At 43.6% G+C, this 15,653-nt stretch overlaps 2 protein-coding genes across 5 annotated transcripts in view; both read left to right on the top strand.

The window, feature by feature from the left end:
- rgl3b (ral guanine nucleotide dissociation stimulator-like 3b) overlaps positions 1–10,798 on the top strand; it is a 29,274-nt gene extending 18,476 nt beyond the window's left edge. For 2 of the 3 annotated variants that reach the window (XM_088091184.1, XM_088091183.1), the window contains exons 13-17: positions 5,403–5,492; positions 5,767–5,896; positions 6,818–7,150; positions 7,878–7,992; positions 8,092–10,798. In XM_088091184.1, the coding sequence (XP_087947310.1) occupies positions 5,403–5,492; positions 5,767–5,896; positions 6,818–7,150; positions 7,878–7,992; positions 8,092–8,231 (808 nt within the window). In that variant the 3' untranslated portion in view covers positions 8,232–10,798. The remainder of the gene's footprint in view (positions 1–5,402; positions 5,493–5,766; positions 5,897–6,817; positions 7,151–7,877; positions 7,993–8,091) is intronic. The other variant, XM_088091185.1, reaches the window with a different exon arrangement.
- Positions 10,799–13,342: 2,544 nt separating this feature from the next.
- Positions 13,343–15,653, top strand: part of plppr2a (phospholipid phosphatase related 2a) — a 193,218-nt gene continuing 190,907 nt past the window's right edge. For both annotated transcript variants that reach the window (XM_088069523.1, XM_088069524.1), the window contains exon 1: positions 13,343–13,538. The gene's annotated coding sequence lies outside the window, so the exon portion shown is untranslated. The remainder of the gene's footprint in view (positions 13,539–15,653) is intronic.

The raw sequence follows: 15,653 nt of genomic DNA, 5'->3' as shown, positions 1-15,653 counted from the left end.
AAAATGCATTTTTGTAAAAGGAAGTCTGTCGAGCAAAACAGTGATTTGAATGTTAGAATTTTGCCTTTAATGACATAAAAAGACATCTGAGAATTGTATTACAAATGTTATTTTATTGGAAAATAAATATGCAAAGTACAGCACAATGCAACAAATCATGGCCACAGTTCAGAGAGAGAAAACACACAAAATATAGCCGGAGTCCTTTTCCATTATTCCTACCTGCTTTGAACACTCAATGAGTTAAAATGTATGTGCCAACTTTACTTTTCAATTCACTAGCAAGGACCACACCTCAATCGGAATTAATTTTAACAATTTATTGACGTGAATGTAGATTTGGTATAAACATTGATGTTGGATTATTGGAATGGATGGTTGAGTGCGGTGTGGGGAAGCTTCGGTGGGAATCCGCCGTGGCTCCCGGGCACGACAGATCCCCTAGGACCCTACGGACAGAAGGAGGAAAAGGAAAGAGATTGAGGGAGGGAGGGAGGGGTGCAGAATAACGAGAACGAAAGGGGGAGATCGGGTTAGGAGGATATTTAAGCCGGAAGAAGCGCGGTTGAGGTGCGGTAGAGGTGTGGTCCTGCTCCTGAAACTCTGCTATAAGCTTCACTTCACGAGCAAGGACCACACCTCAATCGGAATTAATTTTAACAATTTATTGACGTGAATGTAGATTTGGTATAAACATTGATGTTGGATTATTGGAATGGATGGTTGAGTGCGGTGTGGGGAAGCTTCGGTGGGAATCTGCCGTGGCTCCCGGGCACGACAGATCCCCAAAAGCGTGCATTATATGAGAGAGGAAAAAGCCGATTTGAGATCTCTTAGGTCGGACCGGACGTAACGGTGATAAGCTTGGGAGGACCATCTGCCCATGATCTGAATAAAGTGTTCCGGTATACCGCTGCGGGAAGCCGAGGTGGCAGCTCCGATTCTGAAAGAATGTCCGGAGTAATTCATGGGAGAGATGCCTGACAATGACGGGACCTGACGGAAGTGTTGGTGGAACCAGAAGCCGGTAACCACCGGATTCAGATGCACACAGAAGGTCATCTTGGGATTTGCTTTGTGATGTCCGGAAATGTAAATAATTGGAGAGAATAAGGAAGGCGTTTAGAACTGATTGAATGTAGTAGAAGTAGAAGACGGGAGTGGGTTGGCTAGATTAGTTGGTTTTGGTTCTTTTAAAAAATAACTATGGTGTCGTTAGAGAAAAAAGGTCTGAGAGGCAGGCGTGCTTGACGTGGATCGTATCGAAGGGTCGAAGCAGTGAATTCTGAGCATCTGAGGAAACGGAAGAAGGCGAGAATGAACATTGCCTCTTGAGTTTGGTTGACGTGAGGTATGCTATATCTGGAGCGGATGGTGTGGATACAGCGTGACAGCAGATCCGTGGTTAATGGGAGTCTACGAGGATTTTGGGCTGGTTCTTAGCGTGAGAGGCCTCTGAGTAGTGAGGTGATCTGGGGATGACCATGAGCTGGCCATGACTACCGGTTAGGAGTTTAGAGATGAACAAAATGCCGCTGAGGTAGACTTTGATTGTCTGGGTTTTAATTTCCCAAGACAGAATGGCCGTGGGTGATGAAGCAGGTTAAGGTGATGAGATCAAATGAAGGAAAAGTGATGTTATGCATGTCGTGAAAGTTGTGGAAACAATTCCAAGCCGACCGATATGGAGAGAGAGTTGCATGGGGACAGGCTATTGATGATGGTGTTCTGAGATTCCAGATCAGGGGCATGAAAGCTGGGTTTAGATGTTGAAAGACAAGGTCGAATATGGAGGAACCGGAGTCGGGTGTGCGTCTACATGAGGAGCCAAGCTTCTGAACTTCTTTATTTATGATGTCAAACTACTGCGAGATTGTCTGAGTAGATGAGGACAGATAGGCGACTCCATTCACGGCCCCATAACGTGGTGGCGACGATGATGGGGTAGATCTCAAAGAGAGCAGATAAAGTGACCTGGCAGTCTCCTTCCAACTCTTGGGGCCATTTGCCTACGAACCAACTTTCATCGTAAAAAACCCCCAAAACCGGCAGAAGGAGCCGCGTCATCGAAAAAGTTGACGTCCTGAGGATGAGACAGGTGATCGTCATAAAGAAGGAGAATCGTTCCAATCGCCGAGCAGACGGAGCCGGAACCAGAGCTCGGTGCGGCTGGGCGCAACGAGAGAGACGGAGGCCATGAGCGACGGGACGGAAGAAGCGACAGGCAACGGATGAGAAAGGAAGCGCCCCCCAGGGAACAATGCGGATGCAGGCTTCGAGGGTAAGCAGTAGAGGGCACTGGCAGCCCGGTGCCAAAAGCCCCAAGGAGAGTGAACCGTTGCAGTAGCCGATGTCGTACGTCTGGAGGCCCCCGACATCTCGGTGCCAGATGCCCCAAGGAGAGCGAACTGTCGAAGTCACTGGACGTAGAACTGGGGGCAGCAGCACCCCGGTGCCAGATGCCCCAGCGAGAGTTAAGTGGTACGGTTGCCGGGCATGCACGGCCGGGGGCAGTGGCATCCCAATGCCAGACTCCCCAGCAAAAGCGAACCGCTGCAGGCGTCGATGTTAAGCAGTAGAGGGCACCGGCAGCCCGGTGCCAGATGCCTCAAGAAGAGTGAAACGGCGCAGTAGGAGAGGTCATACGGCTGGGGGCACAGCATCTCGGTGCCAGAAGCTCCAACGAGAGCGAACTGTCGAAGTCACTGTGAACGTACGACTGGGGGCAGCGGCACCCCGGTGCCAGAAGCCCCAGCGAGAGCGAAGTGGATTGGTTGCCAGGCGTGCACAGCTGGGGGCAATGGCATCCCAAAGCCAGACTCCCAAGCAAAAACGAACTGCTGCAGGCGTCGATGTTAAGCAGTAGAGGGCACTGGCAGCCTGGTGCCAGATGCCTCAAGAAGAAACAAACGGCGCAGTAGGCGAGGTCATACGGCCGGGGGCACCGCCTCTCGGTGCCAGAAGCTCCAACGAGAGCGAACTGTCGAAGACACTGTGAACGTCAACTGGGGGCAGCGGCACCCCGGTGCCAGATGCCCCAGCGAGAGCGAAGTGGTTTGGTTGCCGAGCGTGCACAGCTGGGGGCAATGGTATCCCAATGCCAGACTCCCCAGCAAAAGCGAACCGCTGCACCGGCAGCCCGGTGCCAGATGCCTCAAAAAGAGAGAAAAGGTGCAGTAGGCGAGGTCGGACGGCCAGGGGCACGGCCTCTCGGTGCCAGGAGCTCCAACAAGAGCGAACTGTCGAAGTCACTGTGGATGTACGACTGGGGGCAGCGGCACCCCGGTGCCAGATGCCCCAGCGAGAGCGAAGTGGTGTGGTTGCCGAGCGTGCACAGCCGGGGGCAATGGCATCCCAAAGCCAGACTTCCCAGCAAAAGCGAACTGCTGCAGGCATTGATGTCAAGCAGTAGAGGGCACTGGCAGCCCGGTACCAGATGCCTCAAGAAGAGAGAAACGGCGCAGCAGGTGAGGTTGTACGGCCGGGGGCACGGCATCTGGTGCCAGAAGCCCCAACGAGAGCGAACTGTCGAAGTCACTGTGAACGTACAACTGGGGGCAGCGGCACCCCGGTGCCAGATGCCCCAGCGAGAGCGAAGTGGTGCGGCTGCCAAGCGTGTACAGCCGGGGGCAATGGCATCCCAATGCCGGACTCCCCAGCAAACCAATCCGCTGCAGGCATCGATGTTAAGCAGTAGAGGGTACTGGCAGCCCGGTACCAGATGCCTCAAGAAGAGAGAAACGGCGCAGCAGGTGAGGTTGTACGGCCGGGGGCACGGCATCTGGTGCCAGAAGCCCCAACGAGAGCGAACTGTCGAAGTCACTGTGAACGTACAACTGGGGGCAGCGGCACCCCGGTGCCAGATGCCCCAGCGAGAGCGAAGTGGTCCGGCTGCCAAGCGTGTACAGCCGGGGGCAATGGCATCCCAATGCCGGACTCCCCAGCAAACCAATCCGCTGCAGGCATCGATGTTAAGCAGTAGAGGGCACTGGCGGCCCGGTGCCAGTGCCTTCTACTACGGGGTCAGCATCTCGGTGCCAGATGAGCCAACACGAGTGGGCCACTCAAATGGAGGTGGGAGAGCGGTCGAGGGCGCGGGCATCCTGGTGCCGAGGTTGCAGGGTGATGCAAGCTGGTGGGAGTGGGAGTGGGAGGGCGCCGCCAACATCGCTGGCAACCCCGGGCAAACCTGACGACCGTGGCTGACGGGACCTAGGAGAAATGGCTGCCGGAAACGTGGTGCAGTCAAGAATCTGGGTACGAAGATCGGAGGGAACCGGAGATGGACAAGAGACGAAAGCGTCAGGAGGACGGAAGGGAGGATCGGCTGTGGCCAGGGTGAAAGTAGGCAAAGGCCGCCGCAACGGAAAACGATTGGAAAGGAGACCAGAACCGTGGACGAAACGACATGGTGCACAGGATGAGAGGGAAAATTTGGTGGCAGCCCGGTGCCAACAACCCCGGCCCAGACGGGTTGGGAGGCGTAGGCGGGAGTCTCAACCAAGGCCGGCTGCTGCGGGTCGTGTGGAGGCACGGTGAGGGGCACTGACAACCCGGTGCCAGATGCCCCAGCAAGAGCGAACTGGTGCCATGGCTGGGATTGCACGGCTGGGGGCGCCGACAACCCAACAGACCAGGAAGCTGTGGGTGTACGACTGGGGACAACTGCATCCCGGTGCAGGGTGCCCCAGCAAGAGCGAAGTGGTGCGATTGTCGAGTATATGCGGCCGAGGGCACCGATACCCCGGTGCCAGAAATTCCATCAAGAAACAAATTCTGCAATTGCTGAGGTTGAGCAGTACAGGGCACCGGCAGCCCAGTGCCAGGAGCCCCAAGGGGACAGAGCTGCTGTGGATGGCCAGGAAGAGCAGGAAGTGGCACTGACATCCCAGTGCCAGGCGGTCCAACATGAGCGGGCTGCTCAAATTGAGGAGGGAGAACAGTCAAGGCAACACAACGTCGAGAATCCCAGGTCAGGTGAGCTGGCGGGAGTGGGAGGGCGCCACGACACATCAGACGCCTCAGGCAAACCTGACCTCCGCGGCTGGTGGGACCGAGGTAAAGCGGCTTTTTCTTTTTTTTTTTTTTTTTTCTTTGTTTTCGGGTTATTCCTTGGGTGATGTGAGGGTCTAAGGGCAGAGGGATGTCGTAAATTTGGCGTGTGTGATCCACCAACCAGCACTGATTTTAGTGATAGTTTTAATTTCTGAAACCGTTCGCCTCGATTTGTTCCCAACAGAGGCTGGCAGCGATTTATTGCGATGAAATCCAAAGTATAAAGTTTGTGTGCAAAAACAGTTTATCTTTATGAACAAAGTCAGCAAAACATACACAGTTTTCCTCAAAACGTGAAAGTACCATAGATGACTTCAGTTCTTATTTCTCTAATTTTTTTGTTCCAGTTACGAACTGTCGAGGCAGCTGGAGCCTCCAGTTGACTTGTGCTCACCGCCTCCCTGGAGCCACCGCACGCTCACAAAGAAGTTGTCCTCGTGAGTATGGAGGCGTGGTCTGATTTGAACGCTCAAACACACACAGAGCGTGCACATTTTACTGCACACACACACACACACACCCACACACACACACACACACACTGACCCCACTTTCTCTGTTTTTAGTGTGATTTGTTGTTTGCAGAGTAGTTAGACTATAAAAGGAATATAAATTGTACAATATCATATAATTTTATATAAAACAGCATTATGATTATGATAAAATGAGTTTTGTCTTTGATTCAAGCTGAAGTTGAGTCTGTATTTTCAGGCTCCTGACTGTGAGTGACGGATCGAAAAAAGTCCCCGCTGACCAGATCAGTGTCTCCTCTTCTGGATCCAGTGGATCTGAGCTGGAGGATCTGTCATCCCCAAACTCAGCGTGCTCCATTAGACTGCAGGTAAACCTCTGTGTGTGTGTGTGTGTGTGTGTGTGCGTGTGTGCATGTGTGCATGTGTGCATGTGCGCGTGCATGCGTGTGTTTTCTGTCTCTACTTTGTCCTCAGTGGTGTCCCTATTTGTCATGCTCTGCCTTTATCTAATGTTCAGCACAACAGCCACTATTTACGCTTCACAAACTTTCTGAAGCAGTCAAACAAAACCTGCAGCGTTTTTAACAAGAAGTAAAGTACACTGAGCGTTTTTTAACTTGCATAATGTCTCTTCACAAAAGCTTCTCTTCAAAGGCCCATCGAAACAAGCGTCAGTCCTTGAATGGAATTTGAATTGAGCAGGTCCTCAGCTGATCTTGAGTTTGTTTTTTTAATGGTGTACAGCAGTGATACTCAAGTTACGGCCCTCAGGCCAAATCTGGCCGCTGATATGGTGCACGCCGGGAACTTGATTACTTTCAGTATACATAAGTTGTTCATCAAACAGCATCAAAACAGAGCTTGTTGAACAAAACAAGTGCCAGTGGAGGATCCCCCAGACCCCCCGACCTCTGAAGGTCCTAAAATCATAGAGATGTCCCGAAATCCCCAAAACATCCTAAAATCCTAGAAACATCCTCAAATCAAAGAAATGTCCTTAAATCAAAGAAACATCCTAAAATATTAGAAATGTCCTAAAATATGAAAATGTCCTAAAATCACAGAAATGTCCTAAAATCCTAGAAACATACATTGGGCTGCTGTGAGTGGCCCCTGACCTCCTGCTGTTTTGCAGGTGTGGCCCCCAGGTACAGCCCGTTGAGTGTCCCTGGTTTCTCTGCAGCTCTGTGGTCCAGTAATCACTTATGAAACATTTCAGATGCTCTAAATGAATTTGCAGTCGCACTCATCAGTATTTTTCCCTTGTTTTTGTCTCATCTCCTCTGCAGTGCTTTCATAGCTCTTGCAACAATGTGTCAGAGGCCTTCTCCTCTTCCTCGTCCTGCTCCTCCTCCTCCTACCCCTGCTCCACCGCAGACTCCTCTCCAGACTCCCCCTCTTCCTCCAGCTCCTCCTCCGCCTCAGACCGCCGGACCGATCTCTGCTCTTCTGCCACGTCCTGCGGCGGCGCTCGGCCGAAGCCCTCTCCGGCTTCCATCCACAAGCGCTCAGTGTCCATGACCTCGCTGCCCGTGTACAACCGTCAGGTGGCCGACTCGTGTATCGTCAGGGTGAGCGTGGACTTGGGACACAGCAACGGCAACTTATACAAAAGCATCCTGGTGAGTTCATCCTCCACAGCTGCTTTAAAATGGGTAAATCTTTGCCACACTGTGTTTCTTTGAATGTCCAAATTTATTACCAATCAATCAAATCATTGCATACCACCTTTCATACAGGTTAGTGCAGTTCAGTGTTTGACAAACCCGACAAGCTGATAAGAAGACAAAATATTCAAGTGATGCCTGAGGAAACAGCAAAAAGAAAAAACAAACAAACACTATTTAGTTACTTATTTAGCCATTTGACACAAAAAACAAACAAAAACATAAAAGCGTAATTTAAAAAAATGAAACTTTAGTAACAGTAATAGTAGTAGTAAAACAGAGTGAAATAAAAGAACTAGATCAACAAGAATGAAAATATAAAAATAGATTTAAAAGCTAATAACAATAAAAATAAAAACAAAACAAAGACATAAATTTGATAAGACATATTACCATTATTATTATTATTTTTATTATTATAATCATCATCATCACTATCATCAGCATCATAAAATGGTTAAATCAAAGGTAGACTCAAAACAAGATAAAATATGATAAAAAGGAAAAACAAAGATAAATAAAATCAATCTGGAATAATGATTGTTATTTTTAAACTTAAAACAAAATAAAATAGATTCCACAGAGATGAATAAAATCATAACAAAGGATAAAAATGTAGAATAAAAATAAAATAGTTAAACAGAGTTAGACTAAAAATGCTTTTATTTCTCGTCTCTTGTAGCTGACCAGCCAGGATAAAACTGCGCAGGTGATCCAGAGGGCGTTGGAGAAGCATCACCTGGAGCACCTGAACTGGCAGGACTTCTCTCTGACGCAGGTCATCTCTCAGGGCAGAGGTCAGAGCAGAGACACTCAGCTCTCAGACCAATTATTTCAAAAAAATAGTGATTAAAAATCTCTATTTAGACTTTTTATCAAATTTTTCCTGTTTTCAGATTTGCTCATGCCAGACAAAGCCAACGTCTTCTACGCCATGTCCACAACAGCCAACTTTGACTTTGTTTTACGCCAATTCCCCAAAGGCCAGAAGAAACCACTGAGGGCCACCATGAGTCTGGGGAGATTCACAAAGTAGAGCCAAAACTGGACCTGGAGGATGAACTGAACCCACGGGACACTCTGTGAAAATCCTCGTTTAATGGTTGTTTTATAAGAAAAGTTTGTTCTCCGAGATGGTCCATCCTTTGTTTGGATACCAGAGAGGGGAACATTTTTATGGTAATGGACCGATTATGCAAAAGCACTTTATGAAGAAGAGGAACACTCGCCTCGACCGAAACTGACAGAGCTCAAAGAAATTTCTGTTTGGATCCTTAAAAAAAGGAAAAAAAAAAAGAAAGAATAAATCCATTCCTCAACGTCACGTGATTTACGCAGCCCGGTCGCCAGAGGCTAATGAAGGTGTTGTGCGTTTCCGCAAACAAGAGAAACATGTACATTTGTACATTTCACACGAGTCATAATGAAAGTGAGCTGGTCTGAGTTTCATACCAACAAACAACAAAAGCAGTTTGTTTGGTTTTCTTTTTTCGAGAAATTGCTGCATTTCCAGCTGATTCTCAGCCGTAAATATGGGTGATTTTAAGTGAGCCATCGCTGCGTCTCCTGCCAGCATAGTGCCACGACAAACTTATGTTTTTTTTTTACCAAGAAACCACTGTTTCTTTCCAGGATAATGTCCCAAAAAAAAAAATGCTTTTCATAAGATGGCAGCACATTTTCTGCCAGAATTGTGCCAAGAGATTCATTTTTAAAAAATTTTCATCCAAGATGTCACTGCATTTCCTGTAAGGATAACGCCACAAAAAAACAATTATTTTTTACTGAAACATCACTGCATTTCCTGCGGGATCGTGTCATGAAAAGCGGTTGCTATGGAGATATTGCTGCATTTCCAGTGTCTTTTCTAGCAACCAAATATAGGTGTTTTTTAGTGACTTGTTTGCATGACAACCAGACATAGTGACACAAAAAGCACTTTGTTTTTTTTACCAAGACATCGCTGCATTTTCTGCAGGATAGTGTCACGATAGCAGATGTTTTTTTAAAAAAAGACGTTTTTCTGGTCAGTTATCTTTTTACTGAAATATTACTGCGTTTTCTGAGGGATAGTGTCATGAAAACTGGTTGTTTTTTTACTGTGACATATTTGCATTTCCTGTCAGAAAAGTGCCACAAAAATTGTTTGTCTTTAACAATATGTCACTGTGTTTCCTGCCAGGATAGTGCCACAAGAAGCAATTATTTTTTACCAAAACATTGCTGCATATCCTCCAGGGTAGCGTCACGAAAAGTGTTTGTTTTTGACTGAGATATTACTGCGTATCCTGCCAGGAAAGTGCCACAAAAACTTTTTTTGTACCTAACCACAGCATCGTGGGAATGTAAAGCGTCAGTGTATTCACTTCATAATAACAAATGTAACATATCTGTGGTTTGCAGAATCGTATAACGCCAACATGTATTCTGTTGACTGGGTTGTTTTGAGGGCATGAGCAGCTTTGAAATGTCAACACGTGCCACATCCGTGACCTTTTTAAACAGGAACATTGAGAAGTGACACAGCTGGGAGCCATTAATAACCTGCGTGTTATAAAGGGAATGGGGGTCAGACGCTGTGTGAAGGACAGACTGTTGATGATAAACTCCCAGCGCTCCTCAGCAGGCCGTCAGCCTCTTGAGATGAGCTCACCCGGTGAGGAGCGGGTGAAGATGTTCACAGCAGGGATCACTCTGTACCCGCGTGAGTTTTGGCCCGGCTCTTGCGGCGTTGCTGAGATACTCATCGTGTGAGGGGAGGCGGCTCGACTGGAAGGATGGCATTCCTGAGCCGCGGTCTCCATGGCAGCAGCAGGAGAGACTTTGCTGGACGGGACGGGATGTGCACATGCGAGCGTCTGCTGTATCTAGATGAGACGACAATACGGGTGAACTGTGGTGTGTGTGCTCTCAGTGTTGGTGCAATTTGACTTTTAGTGTTTTTTTTCTAATGTTTTGTATTTATTTCCACTGTGGTTCACTTTAATCGCACCTTTATCAGATTAACACGTGATGACTCACGAGATGGAAAAAAAGTCAACTTTTTTTTTTGAAACGGCTTTGGTTAGTGAAGTTAAAATTTTAAAGATGTCTTGTTTTCTGTTGAATACAGAGAATATTTAAATGTTAACAGTCCGAATTAAAAAAAAAAAAAATTGTATGTGATCGATTTGGTTCAGACTGGTGAGGCCAAGATGTAACTGGTGCTTAAATGGCTTAATTTAAAGCCAGATAAGGAGTTTAGATTTAATCATTTCAATGACGTCAGATGACGCAGAGACTCTCATTATAAAGCTGATAGGATCATATTTCTAACAGTTAATGCTCCGGGGAAAATTTACAAGAGGAGGAATCACACATTGTACAGACAGAATAAAATGACAAGTTTGATCACTCTGAGGTCCTGAGCTCAGGGGCCAAACGGAGCTGCTGAGGAGAGAAACAAGACTTTTAGTAAAGATTCTCTCACAAAAACCTGCTTTTTGTTCACTCTTGGGATTATTGGAGAGAACGCCACAGCTGTAAAACAAAAAGAAATAAACTGTTTTTCAAATCTCATCCCACACTGTATTGAAAACTTCCAAATAAACACTTTTTAGTTTATCTGACTGGTTTCTGATATTAAGCCAGACATAGTCAGTCATGGGTTAATTATTTGTTGACTCATGACACTCGTGTCACAATGGGCCTCCGGCAGCAACATCTCTTAAAAATGTCTATTTTTTCTCTTAATTTTCTGGGAAGAGAAGATATAAAAGAAGCCAACTCCAGATGCACCAAACACTCTTAACCATCCAAATCTGCTCTGACCAGGTGTGCTCCAAGATTAATCACAGGTCACCTGTTAGCACAGGTGACGAAGAACACAAGAACAAGACTGAGACGACACCAAGAAAGGCCGTGAGAAGTAAAAGAACTTCTGCAGCAGAGAAATGGACGTACGTTAAACTTCAAGTAAATATGATTTTTGGGTGATGTTTTGAGTTATTAAGGGGAGGAGCACTAAGTTCTCATACATACAGTTTATATGAGAAGCTGGAAAAAAAGAAATGTTTTTGTATGAAAACTAAACAATGAGAAAAAAAAGAGTTGCCTTTTTTTTTATTAACTTGTTAACTGTTTCAGCTGCACCTGTATATTTTCATATTTTTAGTTTGTGCACAAAACTCTTCATTTGTAAAGTAGTTATCAAGTGATCACTCAGTGCCCTTTCACCCATGCTGTTGAAAGAAATCAAACCATTTTGCTCAGGTTTCAAAGGGTTAAACAATCATTTTGACACTACAACTTTGATTAATGCACCCAAACACCGGAACAGCAAAGGAGCCAGATAACTGATCTTTCCTCTGCCCCTGCTGAGTGTGTTTTCCAACCCCTTTTCATCTTATTTTATGAAAAAACATACTTTTTTAATAAGGAAAACTTGAATTATTTAATTTAATTTAATTTAATTTAATTTAAAGAAAAACATACTTTTCTTAATAAGGGAAACTAAATAAAATTTATTTTATTTTATTTATGAAAAACATTTTTTTATTAGGAAAACTTGAATTATTTATTTTATTTTTTGAATAAACATACTTTTTCATAGGGAAAGCTTTGAATTATTTATTTTATTTTATTTCATTTTATTTTATGAAAAACACTTTTTTTACAATAAGGAAAACTTGAATTATTTATTTTATTTTCTGAAAAACATACAGTACATTTTCTTAATAAGAGAAACTTGAATAATTTATTTTATTTTATTTTATGAACAACGTACTTTTTTAAATTAAGGAAAACTTGAATTATTATAATAATCACTAAGATGGGACCTGTGCATTAACTGGGGGGCGCTATAGAGCTGTGAAGTGATGATATGATGATATGATGAATGATGATATTTTTGTAGGCCAACCAGGAAGTTGGCATCGCTCTGGTTCCCTTGTCAGATTTTCGATTAAAAAAATATAATATAAAATAAAATAAATAAAATAATCTTTGTGAGGAACACGAGTTCATGATAGTTACACGTTTTGTTCATGATCTTCACACATAAACTCCACGTCTGTGTGTTTTGAAGCATAAACGAAATCTCCAGAAGCAAAAAGCTGTAAAAGAACGACATTGTGGTCACATGACTTAAACGTCACGACTAAAAACACTGTAAAAACACGTTAAAACCGACTTTCCTATAATACATTCATGCTTAAAACATCGAACGACGATCGAAGAATATTATAAGTAGATAACGCTGAAGTGAGAATGCACTCTGTAAAGCTGTAAAGGTGGACAAGTGGGTTTATTTTTTATTTATTCTTATTATTTATTCGGACAATTGGGTTTACTGAGTTTCTGTGTCCAGTGTGAGGACGTCTACGTCCCCGACAAACACTGTACTCACATTTAGCCACTTGTTTGCAACCCCCTTTTTTAAGACGAGCGAAACCTTAAAAGTTTGGCAATCGGGTTTAAGCGGACGTATTTTATGTTGCAGAACAAATCGTATAAATATCTTTAACGTGTGTTAACCACAAGCTACAAGACTAACGGACTTCTGCGCTTTAGGACTCATCAGCGCTCCATGACTGTACTATAATACATCTAATACACCCTGTAATACATCATAGATCTATCATAAATCTGGATACAGCCGTGGGGGCGGGGCCTCATTCATCCCATCAGAGCTGCGCATGAAGCAGAGAAAACTCTTTTTCCGCGTTTAGAAATGTGTAAAATATTCGGGTCTACTGGCCCATAGAGCATGCGTCGTAGAGATTGACAGCAGCCGAATGCTGCCGAGCGCTGCCGAGTGCGGCTGAGCGGTTAACTCGGCGGAGCGGACCGACTTCCGGATTAGCGCCTCGGCTAGTTTGAATGCTAGTCTAAAAAAATAATTTTGCGGCTCTTTCGGACTTTCCAAATGTTATCGAAGCGGATGGTTTACATCCAGACAGGGGTAGAAGACGTTTCGCGGGGGTTTTGATCCTCACAAAAAAACATTTACTGATTTACAGACGTTTTTTTTCTATATGTTAGTAAATAAGGGAAAGTCTCTCTGGGCCAGCGGCGTCACGTGACCGACTCAAACACTGTAATTCCGCTCTCGGCCACTATAATACATCCATGCTCTATAATACATCCATGATTTGACAGGAAACAGCTGATTTCCTGTTCCTGTTTCATATAACGTCACTGACCCCGCCGTCGCTCAAGCGCGGTACGTCACAGTCTCGCGCCTGCAAAAATAACGTTCATATTTCGGTAAAATTCAGTTTAACTAAAAGTTTCTACGACGTGATGTCCTCACATGGTGATGTCCTCGAGGGAGACACGAGACACGGAGACACGCTCAGTAAAGGTAAGGCTAACATGCTAACCTTGATGCTAACAGTTCGTCAAACTGACGTCAGAAAAGTGGCCACGTTGGCTCGAGGTTTCAAACCGGTTCAAACGGTCTGAACGGTGATAAAAACTGCAAACAGCAGTTTCCAGTGCGGGAAAATTAAATAGGCTATTCCTTGAATGTTTTGGAAAAGTCATGGAATTTTGTTCCGTAGACCAATAACAACACACAACATTTTTTTGTTTGTTTGTTTGTTTGTTTTCCCTTCTTTTTAACTGTGATATGGATCCCACTGGGTCTGAAATAAAGAATAAAGTAATACATGACGTGTTTGTTATTGACCACCGGAAATTTGAAACTCCAACAATAATTTAGGTTTTTTACAGTTTCTAGCTGTGATGAACGGTGTCACTTTTAAAGACTTTTTTTTTAAATTAAAGAAAACGTGCCTCCCAAAAAATGCCAAACATTTTTTAAAAATAAAAAAGGCAAAATATTTTTTTTGAAAATCGCCAAACGTGTTTAATTAAATAACCAAAACAAAACTAATAATATAAAAATAAACTTACCAAAACTGTCCAGGGTAAAAAATCGCCATCTGTAATAATAAAAATCGCCAAAAATATTCAAAGAAAAAAAAGCCCAAATTTTTACATTATTAAAAAAAAAAAAACTAAAACCCTTTTAAAAAAAGTCAATCTTGTTTTTCTTTAAGAATTAACCAAAAAAAATTAACGAAAAAAGTTGCTAGAATTTCTATAGAACATATCTATAGAAATCGCCAAACCCAAAACCTTTTAAAGAAAAATAATCTCCAAAACCAAAGACAAAAAATTGCCTAACATTTTAAAGAAAAAAGAAATGGCTTAAAATTGCCTTTAAAAAATTGCCATGTAAAATAAATACAAAAATACACCAATTTAATCTCCTAAAGCCAAAATAAAAACCATCCCCAGTGCTTAAAACATTATTTGACATGCCTCCCTTTTTTGCATCCCATAAATTAGAAATAGTCCCTGAAATTAAAAAAAAATCAGTTCTTATTCTGTTTTGAATTTTTATATTAGATATTTTTTAGATATTTTTTGAAATGATATATATTTTAAAAAGAGCTTACATGATGATAAAAACGAAGCAATAAGAGTATTAATGGTTGTTTCAAATTATTGTCAGTCTTTAAAATTTCGTCTGTGAAAAAATCCTGAAAAAGTCGTGGTGATTTATTGCTAAAAATGTCTATGAACACTGCACTTGCCCCCTATGATCATTAGTCCTGAACTCGCCCAGTGAATGAAATGTGGACACTAGATAGAGTCAGAGAGCTGTGTGTTTGGGCTCAGGTGAGTTTATTTTACACTGAGCTGTACTGACGTGGAAACATCACGCGGGGGCAGCAACAGCTCAGCAGCGTCGGGAGTCTCGGCACATTCACTTCCTGGATCGATGTGGCGTTAAAGTGATGTTTTGGCTTTAAACAGCACAGATGATTTTGTGTTTGTATCGTGTTGATGATCTGCTCCATTTCTTCATTCCATCAAAGCTGAATGTGAAGCTGGCTTTTATCTGAGGGGATTTTATTACCTTAAACATCATAATAACATCCAGCAGCTGCTGAGTGTGTCACCTGATCAGGTGATCACATGTCATAGAAGCACAGGTGTATTTAATAACAGTGATGATGGCAGCATTCAGACTCCATCAATCACATTTTATTTGCATAGCACTTTTCATGCAAACAAACTGTAACACAAAGTGCCTTACCACCCCCGTGATATCGATTTTGCTTGTGTTGTAATTTAAAAAAAAACTTAAACTATAGTGTTGAAAAATATTTTTCTTTGTTGAATTTTTAAAAGAAAACATGCTTTCCAAACCCATGATCACCAAACAAACAAACAAACAATTTGCTAAAAATTTTCTGAAACGTGTTTTTAAAAAGTAAAATAAAGAAAACAATCATCAAAACCCTCTAAAGGAAAAAAAATCACCATATTTTTCTTTGAAAATTACCAACATTTTAAAAGAAAAAATTGCAAAATGTTTTCTTTGCCAATTAAAAAAAATATGGCCAAAAATGTTAACAGAAAAAAATTACCAAATTCTTCTAAAGAACAACAAAAATCACTTACA

The sequence above is a fragment of the Plectropomus leopardus genome, chromosome 18 (genome assembly GCF_026936395.1).
Source record: "Plectropomus leopardus strain MGB_pleo_1.0 chromosome 18, ASM2693639v1, whole genome shotgun sequence".
Taxonomy (NCBI): domain Eukaryota; kingdom Metazoa; phylum Chordata; class Actinopteri; order Perciformes; family Serranidae; genus Plectropomus; species Plectropomus leopardus.
This window is presented reverse-complemented; position numbering and strand designations above follow the sequence as displayed.